Source organism: Oncorhynchus gorbuscha, linkage group LG18 (genome assembly GCF_021184085.1).
Source record: "Oncorhynchus gorbuscha isolate QuinsamMale2020 ecotype Even-year linkage group LG18, OgorEven_v1.0, whole genome shotgun sequence".
Lineage (NCBI taxonomy): Eukaryota > Metazoa > Chordata > Actinopteri > Salmoniformes > Salmonidae > Oncorhynchus > Oncorhynchus gorbuscha.
This window is the reverse complement of record NC_060190.1, coordinates 49,924,788-49,938,012: the sequence shown is the minus strand read 5'-3', so window position 1 is coordinate 49,938,012 and position 13,225 is coordinate 49,924,788. Positions and strand designations below refer to the sequence as shown.

The 13,225-nt window shown below is 42.0% G+C and overlaps 1 protein-coding gene across 1 annotated transcript in view; it reads right to left on the bottom strand.

Annotated features, from left to right (window-relative positions):
- Nucleotides 1–13,225, bottom strand: part of LOC124004231 (solute carrier family 41 member 1-like) — a 36,187-nt gene that overhangs the window by 12,142 nt on the left and 10,820 nt on the right. The window contains exon 3 of the mRNA XM_046312998.1: nt 6,090–6,197. Within this exon, the coding sequence (XP_046168954.1) occupies nt 6,090–6,197 (108 nt within the window). The remainder of the gene's footprint in view (nt 1–6,089; nt 6,198–13,225) is intronic.

Below are 13,225 nucleotides of genomic sequence, written 5' to 3'. Positions count from 1 at the left end.
GCCATTGGCTCTGGCTTCAGAACAATCAGGGGTCAGTTCTCTGGACAAAGGAGCTCTGGAGTTCTGACCCCTTCACCCTGTGGCCGACTCCAATTATCTCATCTCTCCACACACACACACACACACACACACACACACACACACACACACACACACACACACACACACACACACACACACACACACACACACACACACACACACACACACACACACACACACACACACACACACACACACACACACACACACGTACAGCTAACCTTGTGGGGACACCCAATTCAGTCCCATTCAAAATCCTATTTAACCCTAAACCTAACCCATACTCTTACCCTAACCTTAACCCTAGCTCCTAAGATTGGACTAAGAAGCATTATCAATGGAGGATCTCAAATGAAAATACTTCCCCGTCCAAGACTAGGCTTAATGTGTCGGGGAAAAGGCCCTTAGAGCTGTAGCAGGACAGGTGTGTATGTGTGTGTGTAGCAGAGAGCTGATAGAGGAAGACTGAGTCAGTGGCTGTGTTTGAAACCCATCTCTCTTTACTTCCTCTCATTCACGGATCCTTCCATTGATTACCCAGTTATGTAGGAAACAAGATGACATGATGTAAAAGTGATCGTTACAGTAGATGCTCTTTACAGATGTGTTACACAACTATACATACAACTGGATGAGCTATGCAAATGAATTAATATCATATTAGATCTGTGATTAGGCTACTTCTCTGAAAGGCAGAAGGAAGGATGCTTTTTCTAAGTATTCAAACAGGGTGAAATGCTGAGTATCTTCTCCCCCCCACCCCCAACACTACATCAAGCTCTAGTGACTAGCCACATGACTGCCAAAAACAGAGAGAATGCTTTGGAAGGAGAGAAAAGAACATGTTTGAAGGAGAGAGCAGAGAGCAAGAGTGAGAGTGAGTATATATATATAGAGAGAGAGAGAGGGAGAGAGGGAGAGGGAGAGGGAGGGTTTGAATGGAGAAGTTGGCTCAGAACCAGACCACATTGGCATCTAGGTCTCAGCTTGAGCTTCTGTTCCCAATGGGAACACACATATGGGGCTAGTACTAAACACTACTGCCACTCATGTGATCCTGATTCAGTTACAGCAACTCTGCCTCAGTATCAGCAGTATTTTTATTTGTGTGTGCCTGTGAGTATCCGAGTGTGTGTGTGGCAGAGAGTTAATAAGAGGAAGACTGAGTCAGCAGCTGTTTTTGAAACCCATCTCTCCTTCCTTCCTCTCTTCCACTAATCCTTGCATTGATTACCCAGCTATGTAAAAAAAGACAAACAGATGACATAATGCAGTAAGCTGGCTCTCAACACTATGTGGTAGCTAATGCGATTATGCCTGCCTGCAGTCATTCACTAAATATGATTATTCCAATACTTATAGTCAATTAGGGTCACAAACAAGGATCATAGAGAGTTACAGAAACAAATGTTTGTAAGAAGGAAAAAGAGGGAGGGAGAGAGATAGAGGGGCAGAAAGAGAGACAGAAAGAAAGAAAGAGAGAGAGAGAGAGAGAGAGAGAGAGAGAGAGAGAGAGAGAGAGAGAAAGAAAGAAAGAAAGAAAGAATTATACTAGCCTCATTTCCTCTCCTATTCTTTAAACAAAGATGACAAGTTACAGCAAAAAATAACAAGCAATTCAAGGAGAAGCGTGTTAATGTGTATGGCATTCTGCCTTAGCCCCTGGCGGTTCTTTTTTATTTGATAAGTGCATTAGGAAACTTACAGTGGGCTTAATCTGCTGATAATTACTAATGCCATGGAAAGAAACGTGGCCGACCGGGGCCAGCCAAGACCCTCAAAGAAAAATAATAACTCTGGGATATACGGGGAGTCTATCATACCATACACATTACATACTCAGGTCACCTGCCACACAATACACACTAAGCTCCCTTGTCATCAAGCCTCAGCAAAGAAACAGCCTCGACAAGGAAACAGCCAGGAAACGCAATGGAGAAGCTTCTCATCCTGGAACGGGGTACGTATACCCACCACAGTAATATCAATAAATACATGCGGGGGCCATGATTTCCTAAGAAACCCTATAATGAATTGCGTACTACGTCATACTGTATATGTGCAGATATGTGCACCACATCATTGCTCTCTCTCTCTCTCTCTCTCTCTCTCTCTCTCTCTCTCTCTCTCTCTCTCTCTCTCTCTCTCTCTCTCTCTCTCTCTCTCTCTCTCACTCTCACTCTCACTCAACTGTTTGTGCATCTTGCTAGCTGTCACTCAAATGCAGATGGGCTGAACCTCATTCACTGGAACTTCAATTGCTAAGGGCCCATGTGGTGTAAAATGGCACTGTACATCTTCCAGTAAACAGTTGCTTTCAAACTAGGGATTGTGTTGCTAATTGACATAAAAACAGTAATTCTGCTCATAGACACATCCTGTCCAAAGCGGGAGGTTTAAAAATGAAAAACTCACTAGTCGCCAAACTTCCGGTGCATGTCTTTAATAATCAGGACAGGAAAGAACTGGAAAAGCTTATCACATTCTGCTGTGTTTGTCAGCCTGTTTTCCCACAAGCCAATGGAAGGAATGTGTGGATTGGTGTACTTAAGAGCAGCAGTGGACTAATTCGCATTTAGCACCACATAGCTCCAGGGATAGGAGGCTAGGCTAGCTAGCGCCTCCTGTTAATAACACCAGTGTCCCAATGACCCCTCTGCCTGCTGCCTACAATGGACAATAGTGTTGTGTTGTTCTAATGGTGTGGTTAGCTGAGTGTTAGCTCATGATCTAAGAGCCTAATAGAGATGTAAACACTTGCCTGGTGGCAGGTACAACAGACCCATGGCGTTAAACTTTGAGCAAAATCAGAGAAATAACAGGAAAGCTGGGATCTGTTACAGTTAGTTAGCCTGTCAAATGTCTTACGAAACCAGAAACATACAGTACAAAACTCAACTCACTAAAGTCTAGCGAGAAAATGCAAACAACACTTGGTTGTCAGGTTGGTAAGTGTTGTTGTTGATAAAAGTGTATGTGTGAGATATTCAGCCTTTCTGGAAATATTTTCCCATTGACACAATCCTTCAGACATTGTTACGTTACACACTCCCATACACCTAGGGCAGGTTGACGCTGGATCAGATAGCTGTGTTGGATCAGTAGAGCAGGGGAGTGGAATGTTGGCTTGAGGTCAGGTCACAACCCAAGATAAATAACATTTAGCAATCATGACCTCTGACTTTTGACTGTTGACCAATCACTTGAGAGGTTCCAAGTGAGTGATTAAAATAACAAACTTTTCCCTGAATGAGTAAAAACCCTTTTGGAATCTAGTCACCACTGAGCATTATTTTGTTTTCCATGGGGTTCTAGATACATCAAACAGAATGGAACAATTGATTATGTTTCCATGACAACACTGACAAAGCTCTTTCATAATATAATAATATAATAATATATGCCATTTAGCAGACGCTTTTATCCAAAGCGACTTACAGTCATGTGTGCATACATTCTACGTATGGGTGGTCCCGGGGATCGAACCCACTACCCTGGCGTTACAAGCGCCATGCTCTACCAACTGAGGTGAGCGTGAACCCCTGTCTCGTTAAGACACGTGATTAGTGCTTGTTCACCTGTAGCCCACCTGCAGGCCCCTGTTAGTCAAACACTCTACAGTCATGGCCAAAAGTTTTGAGAATGACACAAATATTAATTTTCACAAAGTCTGCTGCCTGAGTTTGTATGATGGCAATTTGCATATACTCCAGAATGTTATGGAGAGTGATCAGATGAATTGAAATTAATTGCAAAGTCCCTCTTTGCCATGCAAATGAACTGATTCCCCCCCAAAACATTCCACTGCATTTCAGCCCTGCCACAAAAGGACCAGCTGACATCATGTCAGTGATTCTCTCGTTAACACAGGTGTGAGTGTTGACGAGGACAAGGCTGGAGATCACTCTGTCATGCATATTGAGTTTGAATAACAGACTGGAAGCTTCAAAAGGAGGGTGGTGCTTGGAATCATTGTTTTTCCTCTGTCAACCATGTTTACCTGCAAGGAAACACGTGCCGTCATCATTGCTTTGTACAAAAGGGCTTCACAGGCAAGGATATTGCTGCCAGTAAGATTGCACCTAAATCAACCATTTATCGGATCATGAAGAACTTCAAGAAGAATGGTTCAATTGTTATGAAGAAGGCTTCAGGGCGCCCAAGAAAGTCCAGCAAGCGCCAGGACTGTCTCCAGAAGTTGATTCAGCTGCGGGATCGGGGCACCACCAGTACAGAGCTTGCTCAGGAATGGCAGCAGGAAGGTGTGAGTGCATCTGCATGCACAGTGAGGCGAAGACTTTTGGAGGATGGCCTGGTGTCAAGAAGGGCAGCAAAGACGCCTCTTCTCTCCAGGAAAAACATCAGGAACAGACTGATATTCTGCAAAAGGTACAGGGATTAGACTGCTGAGGACTGGGGTAAAGTCAGTTTCTCTGATGAATCCCCTTTCCGATTGTTTGGGGCATACGGAAAAAAGCTTGTCCGGAGAAGACAAGGTGAGCGCTACCATCAGTCCTCTGTCATGTCAACAGTAAAGCATCCTGAGACCATTCATGTGTGGGGTTGCTTCTCAGCCAAGGGAGTGGGCTCACTCACAATTCTGCCTAAGAACACAGCCATGAATAAAAAGATTGGTACCAACACATCCTCTGAGAGCAACTTCTCCCAACCATCCAGGAACAGTTTGGTGACGAACAATGCCTTTTCCAGCATGATGGAGCACCTTGCCATAAGGCAAAAGTGATAACTAAGTGGCTCAGGGAACAAAACATCGATATTTTGGGTCCATGGCCAGGAAACTCCCCAGACCTTAATCTCATTGAGAACTTGTGGTCAATCCTCAAGAGGCAGGTTGACAAACAAAAACCCACAAATTTTGACAAACTCCAAGCATTGGTTATGCAAGAATGGTCTGCCATCAGTCAGGATGTGGCCCAGACGTTAATTGACAGCATGCCAAGGCGGATTGCAGTGGTCTTGAAAAATAAGGGTCAACACTGCAAATATTGGCTCTTTGCATCAACTTCATGTAATTGTCAATAAAAGCCTTAGACACTTATGAAATGCTTGTAATTATACTTCAGTATTCCATAGTAACATCTGACAAAAATATCTAAAGACACTGAAAACTTTGTGGAAATTAATATTTGTGTCATTCTCAAAACTTTTTGCCACAACTGTATTGTTAAAACCAGTGGGTCTGATTAATCTGACAAGAACATTATGATAATGTTATGGTTTCTAGTGTTACACTCTGCTGCGCCTGATTAATCTGACAAGATCATTATGATAATGTTATGGTTTCTAGTGTTACACTCTGCTGCACCTGATTAATCTGACAAGAACATTATGATAATGTTATGGTTTCTAGTGTTACACTCTGCTGCGCCTGATTAATCTGACAAGAACATTATGATAATGTTATGGTTTCTAGTGTTACACTCTGCTGCACCTGATTAATCTGACAAGATCATTATGATAATGTTATGGTTTCTAGTGTTACACTCTGCTGCGCCTGATTAATCTGACAAGATCATTATGATAATGTTATGGTTTCTAGTGTTACACTCTGCTGCGCCTGATTAATCTGACAAGATCATTATGATAATGTTATGGTTTCTAGTGTTACACTCTGCTGCACCTGATTAATCTGACAAGATCATTATGATAATGTTATGGTTTCTAGTGTTACACTCTGCTGCACCTGATTAATCTGACAAGATCATTATGATAATGTTATGGTTTCTAGTGTTACACTCTGCTGCGCCTGATTAATCTGACAAGATCATTATGATAATGTTATGGTTTCTAGTGTTACACTCTGCTGCGCCTGATTAATCTGACAAGATCATTATGATAATGTTATGGTTTCTAGTGTTACACTCTGCTGCACCTGATTAATCTGACAAGATCATTATGATAATGTTATGGTTTCTAGTGTTACACTCGGCTGCACTTGATTAGTGTTACACTCTGCTGCACTTGATCCAACCAGTATAGCAACACAATGGTTGCCAAATGTAGAGACCACAACAAAACACACTCACTGCTGTTGATAGTCTGGAGGCCAATGTCATCTCCAGGTTGCCCTTTAACCCCAGCAGCGCCGGGACCAGGATGAAGACCTCTGTCACCTCCGTAAACACCGTCCAGTGCTGCAACACAACAACACACAATTACACAACTACACACAACACAATACCAGGTGTGTATTCATGGATTCCAAGGGAAGCCAGGCTTCCCCAAAAATGTGATCATTAAAACCATTTTTATTATATAACAACTTATTTTTCGTCTCTCTGTCTTTTCATAATTGTCCTTCAATTCTCACCGGAGAAATCATCCGAGCGAGGGAAACAGCGCCCCGCTATCTCAGTATGTGTAGCCCAAGTATATGATGCTGTCTCGACAAAAATAGTATGACATGTTGCCACCGTAGCATTTCATTAATTGATTTCAGCATTTGAACTTCATTCATAAAAAAATATATAAAATAATTATCCAATCAGTGTTGAGCTGAGCTCAACTGTGGGTGGTCCTGGCACAACTAACTTAACTGGTTCATGATAAATCAAGGAAGTTAGGGGCCTGGCAAGTGTTTTAGCTAAAACTAAAAGTGTGTACTATTGTTTGACAGTCATAGACCATATTGGCAACATAAAAGAGAGGACAATTGCTTTGGAGTTCATCCAGTCTAGTTGATAGGACTAAATTGTCTTTGGTGTGTTTAAGTTTGTTTTCACTGTATTAGGATAAGTATATATAGCCTAGTTGATTTGATTATGTTTAAGTTGAAACCCACCGGGCATAAATGTAATTGGATTTAAAAGTTGGGTGATAAAAATAAGCAATTCCCTGACGTTGATGACTTTTTGCAATTCCAATCAGTTTTCCACATTGATTCAATGTCATCATATAGATGTTTTGTTATTTAAATGAATTGGAAACAATGTTCATTCAAACAGTTTTTGCCCAGTGGGAATGGTTCTGGAATGGCAGAAGAAGTGCACCAGTTGTCTTTGTGCTGACTTGCTGTAACTCCCCTTGGTTCTAAATCAGTAATTGTTTAGTAAACTGTCGGAAATATTAACTTGCTTGACCACTCTTTGTTAGGTGGAATACTTGCTATTCTGAACTTCAGCAGACGGATGTTGCACTCCGGTTTTGTGATGAAACAAATGTATGTGTGGTTGAATTTATTCCGCCACTGTGTGACTGTTGTCTTTTTGTTGTCTCTGCCTTATTGTACTGTATATGACAGTGGCGTATGAACAAATGGGTTAACTTCTTTGGGATAGGAGGCAGCATTTTCACTTTTGAATGAACTGCCTCCTACTCAGTCCCAGATGCTAATATATGCATATTATTAGTATTGGATAGAAAACCATCTGAAGTTTCTAAAACTGTTTGAATGATGTCTGTGAGTATATCAGAACTCATATGGCAGGCAAAAACCTGAAAAAATCCAAATAGGAAGTGGGAAATCTGAGGTTTATAGTTTTTGAACTCAGCCCCTATCGAATTCACAGTGGGATATGGGTTATTTTGCACTTCCTAAGGCTTCCACTAGATGTCAACCGTCTTTCGAACGTTGTTTCAGGCTTCTACTGTGAAGTGGGAGCGAATGAGAGCTGTTTGACGAAGGGGTCTGGCAGCAGCCTCGTTCTCAGTCACGCGTGTTCACATGAGAGGTATCTCTCATTCCCATTGCTTTTCTACAGACAATGAAATTCTCCAGTTGGAACATTATTGAACATTTAAAAACATCCTAAAGATTGATTCTATACTTAGTTTGACAAGTTTCTTTGACCTGTAATTTAACTATTTGAACTTTCCGTCCGACTGGACCTGAACACGCGTTTGGATTTGCCCTAACAAAAGAAGCTATTTGGACATAAATGATGGACATTATCGAACAAATCAAACATTTATTGTTGAACTGGGATTCCTGGGAGTGCATTCTGATGAAGATCATCAAAGGTAAGTGAATATTGATAATGCTATTTATTACTTATGTTGACTGCGCAACATGACGGATATTTTGGCTGTTTTCGGCTCTGAGCGCCGTACTCAGATTATGCTTTTTCCGTAAAGTTTTTTTGAAATCTGACACAGCGGTTGCATTAAGGAGAAGTTTATGTATATTTCCATGTATAACACATGTATTTTCATCAACATTTATAATAAGTATTTGTGTAAATTAATGTGGCTCTCTGCAAAGTCACTGCATGTTTTGGAACTACAGAACATAACATGCCAATGTAAAATGAGAGTTTTGGATATAATTATGAACTTTACCGAACAAAAGATACATGTATTGTGTAACATGAAGTCCTATGAGTGTCATCTGATGAAGACCATCCAAGGTTAGTGATTAGTTTTATCTCTATTTGTGCTTTTTGTGACTCCTCTCTTTGGCTGGAAAAATGCCTGTGTTTTTCTGTGAGTTGGTGGTGACCTAACATAATCGTTTTTGGAGCTTTCGCTGTAAAGCATTTTTTAAATCAGATACTGTGGCTGGATTAACGAGAATTGTATCTTTAAAATGGTGCCTAATACTTGTATGTTTGAGAAATTTGATTTATGAGATTTCTGTTGATTTGTATTTGGCGCCGTGCAATTTCATTGGCTGTTGGCGAGGGGTTCCCCAGTCCTAGAAAGGTTAATTGCACAAACAATGCAGTTATCACAACAGGTTGCAATATGGCTTTTTTACTGGCTTGTCTTCCTCAGTGAATTTACCAACGCACCACTACTGCACAATACAACACGCCACCTACACAACAAAATAACCTTTACTGACCTACAAATTAGCATAAAGTCTGATTTCGATTGTGATAAAACAGTTATCGTGATGCAGTTATCACTGAGTTTTCATGCTACAATATCTCATTATATTATAAACCTAACAGCGTATCACACTGGGCACTGCTGAGGTCGACAATGTCTTGCTGATATTGAGTTTGATATTGATTCAATCTGAAACCTGATCTCTGTCTCATATTAGTAATATTCTATTTGTCGAGACTGTGTTGGGATCATATGATCTTATTCACTCTGGAGAGGAGCAAGGTCATTTTGACCTCACACTGCATCAATTCACCACCCTCTTTCTGCCACTTCTCTCTCCCTCTCTTCTCTCAACCTCCATCAGCCCCTCTCTCTCAGCGGAACAACAGTGGACAAGAGGACATTTTATTATCACCTTTCGTACAGTACTTGCAACCCACAGTGTTGTAATGTAACCCTCCATCTGCCTGCTACCTCACTGCCTCAGCACAATTACCCTACCTTTCCACATTGAACAACTTGAGGCAAAGTCAGCCAGGAGCAGAGCAGCCATACTGAACAAAATATAAACACAACATTTTCAAAGACTTTAGTGAGTTACAGTTCATATAAGGAACTCAGTCAATTTAATTAAATAAATGAGGCCCTAAACTATGGATTTCAAATGACTGGGCAGTGGTGCAGCTATGGGTGGGCCTTGGAGGGCATAGGCCCACCCACTTGGCAGCCAGGCCCACCGACTGGGGAGCCAGGCCCTACCAATCAGAATGAGTTTTCCCCCCACAAAAGGGCAGAAATACTCCTCAGCACCCTGAAACATGGGACCAACACTTGTCCCATGTTGCATTATATTTTTGTTCAGTGTCAATCTGAAAGGTAATTTAGGCTTGTGGAAATAAATAAATCATACACACAAATGCATGTGCTCACGCAGCTAAGGTGTTCTAGAATCAAATAGAAATTCAGTGGATGACTGTGGTACTGGAGATGATTACTGGCCCACTTTGGCCCCCACTTTGGCTGTTTTCCAGCCCTTGAGATGGTCTCTATGAGTCCCTGAACTAATGAGTTTGGGCTCCCGAGTGGCGCAGACACCCTGGTTTGTATCCAGGCTGCATCACAACCGGCTGTGATTGGGAGACCCATAGGGCAGCGCACAATTGGCCCAGCGTCGTCTGAGTTTGGCCGATGTAGGCCGTCATTGTAAATAACAATTTGTTCTTAACTGACTTACCTAGTTAAATATATATTTTTTTTTTCAAAAGACTGGGGTGAAGTACATCTCTGGTGTTTCTCCATTAGCCCAGTGCAATGGGAAGCAGAGTGGGGCTGGGGTATGAGGATGAGTTTGGGGTAAATAGCTAGGGATGGGCTGAGTTAGCCTAGAAGGCTGGGACGGGGGTATAAGCCTGGGGTATAAGGTTGGGGCTGAACATTGATCCATCAACAGAGAAAGTGCTGATATTTAGAGCCAGTCCCACTGGCCCCCAGCACTTACAGCTCAGCCCAGCCAGCCCACAGCTTAATCAATACTGAGAGGCTGTCAGAGAAAGGAGAGGAGGAGAGAAGAGAGAATGGAAAGGAGGAGAGGAGAGAAGAAGAGAAGAGAGAATGGAGAGGAGAGAAGAAGAGAAGAAAGAATGGAGAGGAGGAGAGATGAAGAGAAGAGGGAATGGAGAAGAGGAGAGAAGAGAGAATGGAGAGGAGAAAAGATGAGAGAGAGGAGAGGGAAGAAGAAGAGAAGAGAGAAAGGAGAGGAGAGGAGAGAAGAGGAGAGAAGAAGAGAAGAGAGAATGGAGAGGAGAAAATAGGAGAGGAGAGAAGAAGAGAAGAGAGAATGGAGAGGAGAAAATAGGAGAGGAGAGAAGAAGAGAAGAGAGAATGGAGAGGAGAAAAGAGGAGAGGAGAGAAGAAGAGAAGAGAGAATGGAGAGGAGAGAAGAAGAGAAGAAAGAATGGAGAGGAGAGATGAAGAGAAGAGGGAATGGAGAAGAGGAGAGAAGAGAGAATGGAGAGGAGAAAAGATGAGAGAGAGGAGAGGGAAGAAGAAGAGAAGAGAGAATGGAGAGGAGAAAAGAAAAGAGGAGAGAAGAAGAGAAGAGAGAAATGAGAGGAGAGGAGAGAAGAGGAGAGAAGAAGAGAAGAGAGAATGGAGAGGAGAAAATAGGAGAGGAGAGAAGAAGAGAAGAGAGAATGGAGAGGAGAAAAGAGGAGAGGAGAGAAGAAGAGAAGAGAGAATGGAGAGGAGAAAAGGGGAGAGGAGAGAAGAAGAGAAGAGAGAATGGAGAGGAGAAAAGGAGAGGAGAGAAGAAGAGAAGAGAGAATGGAGAGGAGGAGAGGAGAGAAGAAGAGAGAATGGAGAGGAGAAAAGAGAAGAGGAATAATACCTAGATGATGTTGTCCTGCCTACTGGGCAAAAACTGGTTGAATCAATGTCGTTTCCACGTATTTATTAACAAAATAATTTGATGTGAACATTGATTGAATTTGCCAAATGTCATCAACCTAAGGGAATTTCATCTGTTTTTCAACCAACTTTTAACCTAAATCCAATGACACGGTGCCATTTTTGGTTGATTTCACATTGAATTCATGTTAGTTGAACATCTATTTTGTAAATCCAAAATAGATGTTGAACTGTCTGTGCCCAGTGGGAGGTTAACACTGCTGCTCTCTGTCTGTCAGCAGCCTGGGCTCTTTAAAGCAGCCGACTCCGCAGGGACCCCACCACCCTACCTCCTGGCACTCTGCCACCCCAACTCTGATTCCCCTAGTGCTAGGGGCTAGGGGCACCCCCCCCCCATGTCATTTCTACCCTTTAACCCAATTCACTCTCTCGTTCCCTTCCTATCTACCCACAATCTTTTCCCCAATCTCTCTATCTTCCCCAACCCACTTCTCTCTCTCTCTGCCTCTCTTCCATAAACCCCCTTTTCCTTTCCTGACCCACCTTTCACCCTCTCCTCCTCTCTCTCCTCTCTTCTCCAGCTGTGATATATGTTGTTATCTCCAATGGAACAGTGGAGCCCAGCCAACAACCCCCTCACTCCTCAATGACCAGCCCCAGTTCTGCGAACTCTGTGGACAGTCAGTATCATGATGCATCAGAGGCATACAGGCTGTGGTATGCCGTCCAAGGGGTCAGGTTGCAGAGTTAGGTAAATGAAACCGCTGTGCATATAGAGGGCTGTGAAAAAGTACTTCCCCCCTTTCTGATTGTATCTATTTTTGCATATTTTTGATACTGAATGTTATCAGATCTTCAACCAAAACCTAATATTAGATCAAATGAACCTAAATTACCAAATAAACAAAATTGATACTTATTTCATTTATTGAATAAACAAAGTTATGCAACACCAAATTCCCCTGTGTGAAAAAGTAATTGCCCCCTTACACTCAATAACTGGTTGTGCCACCTTTAGCTGCAATGACTGCAACCAAAAGCTTCCTGTAGTTGTTGATCAGTCTCTCACGACGCTGTGGAGGGATTTTGGCCCACTCTTCCATGCAGAACTGCTTTACCTCAACAACACGTGTGGCTTTTCAAGCATTAACTGCTCGTTTCAAGTGCTGCCACAACATCTCAATTGGGATTAGGGGTCATGGGTCCTATTATGCCTGGCGAAAACCACACACTGAATTCTACACTAAGACCCTCATACCAGCATTCAAGCGTAGTGGTGGTAGTATGATGGTTTGGGGATGCTTTGCTGCCTCAGGACCTGGACGACTTTCCTTAATATAAGGAACCATGAATTCTGCTCTGTATCAGAGAATTCTACAAGATAATGTCAGGCCTCAAATCAAAATGTATTTGCCACACGCGCCGAATACAACAGGTGTAGATCTTATAGTGAAATGCTGAATACAACAGGTGTAGATCTTACAGTGAAATGCTGAATACAACAGGTGTAGATCTTACAGTGAAATGCTGAATACAACAGGTGTAGATCTTACAGTGAAATGCTTACTTATAAACCCTTAACCAACAATGCAATTTTCAGAAAAAAAAACAGAAAAAACAATTAATTAAGGAATATGTCTCTCATCCGTCTTTCTGTCTGCCTTTTACACTGTGGCATCGGATGATGTTCAGATGACCAATATAAAACAGCAAGGCGAGACGTGGGTTCAGCCTCTGTGCCTCAAAAACAGACAAGCAATCTACAATCTATCATTTTGAACCCTAGCTTTAAAAATAACTATTTCTTGTTAAATAAGATATCTTTCTCTGAGCAACTGTATTAATATAAAATAACATAATTTACCAATATTTTTGAACACACGATATAGCTGAGTGCTTGAATTATTGATTTTATACAGTCATTTTTGCTCATCTTTAAAAAGGGTGTCAATAATGTCAGACCCCACTGTATGTATCACATGATCCA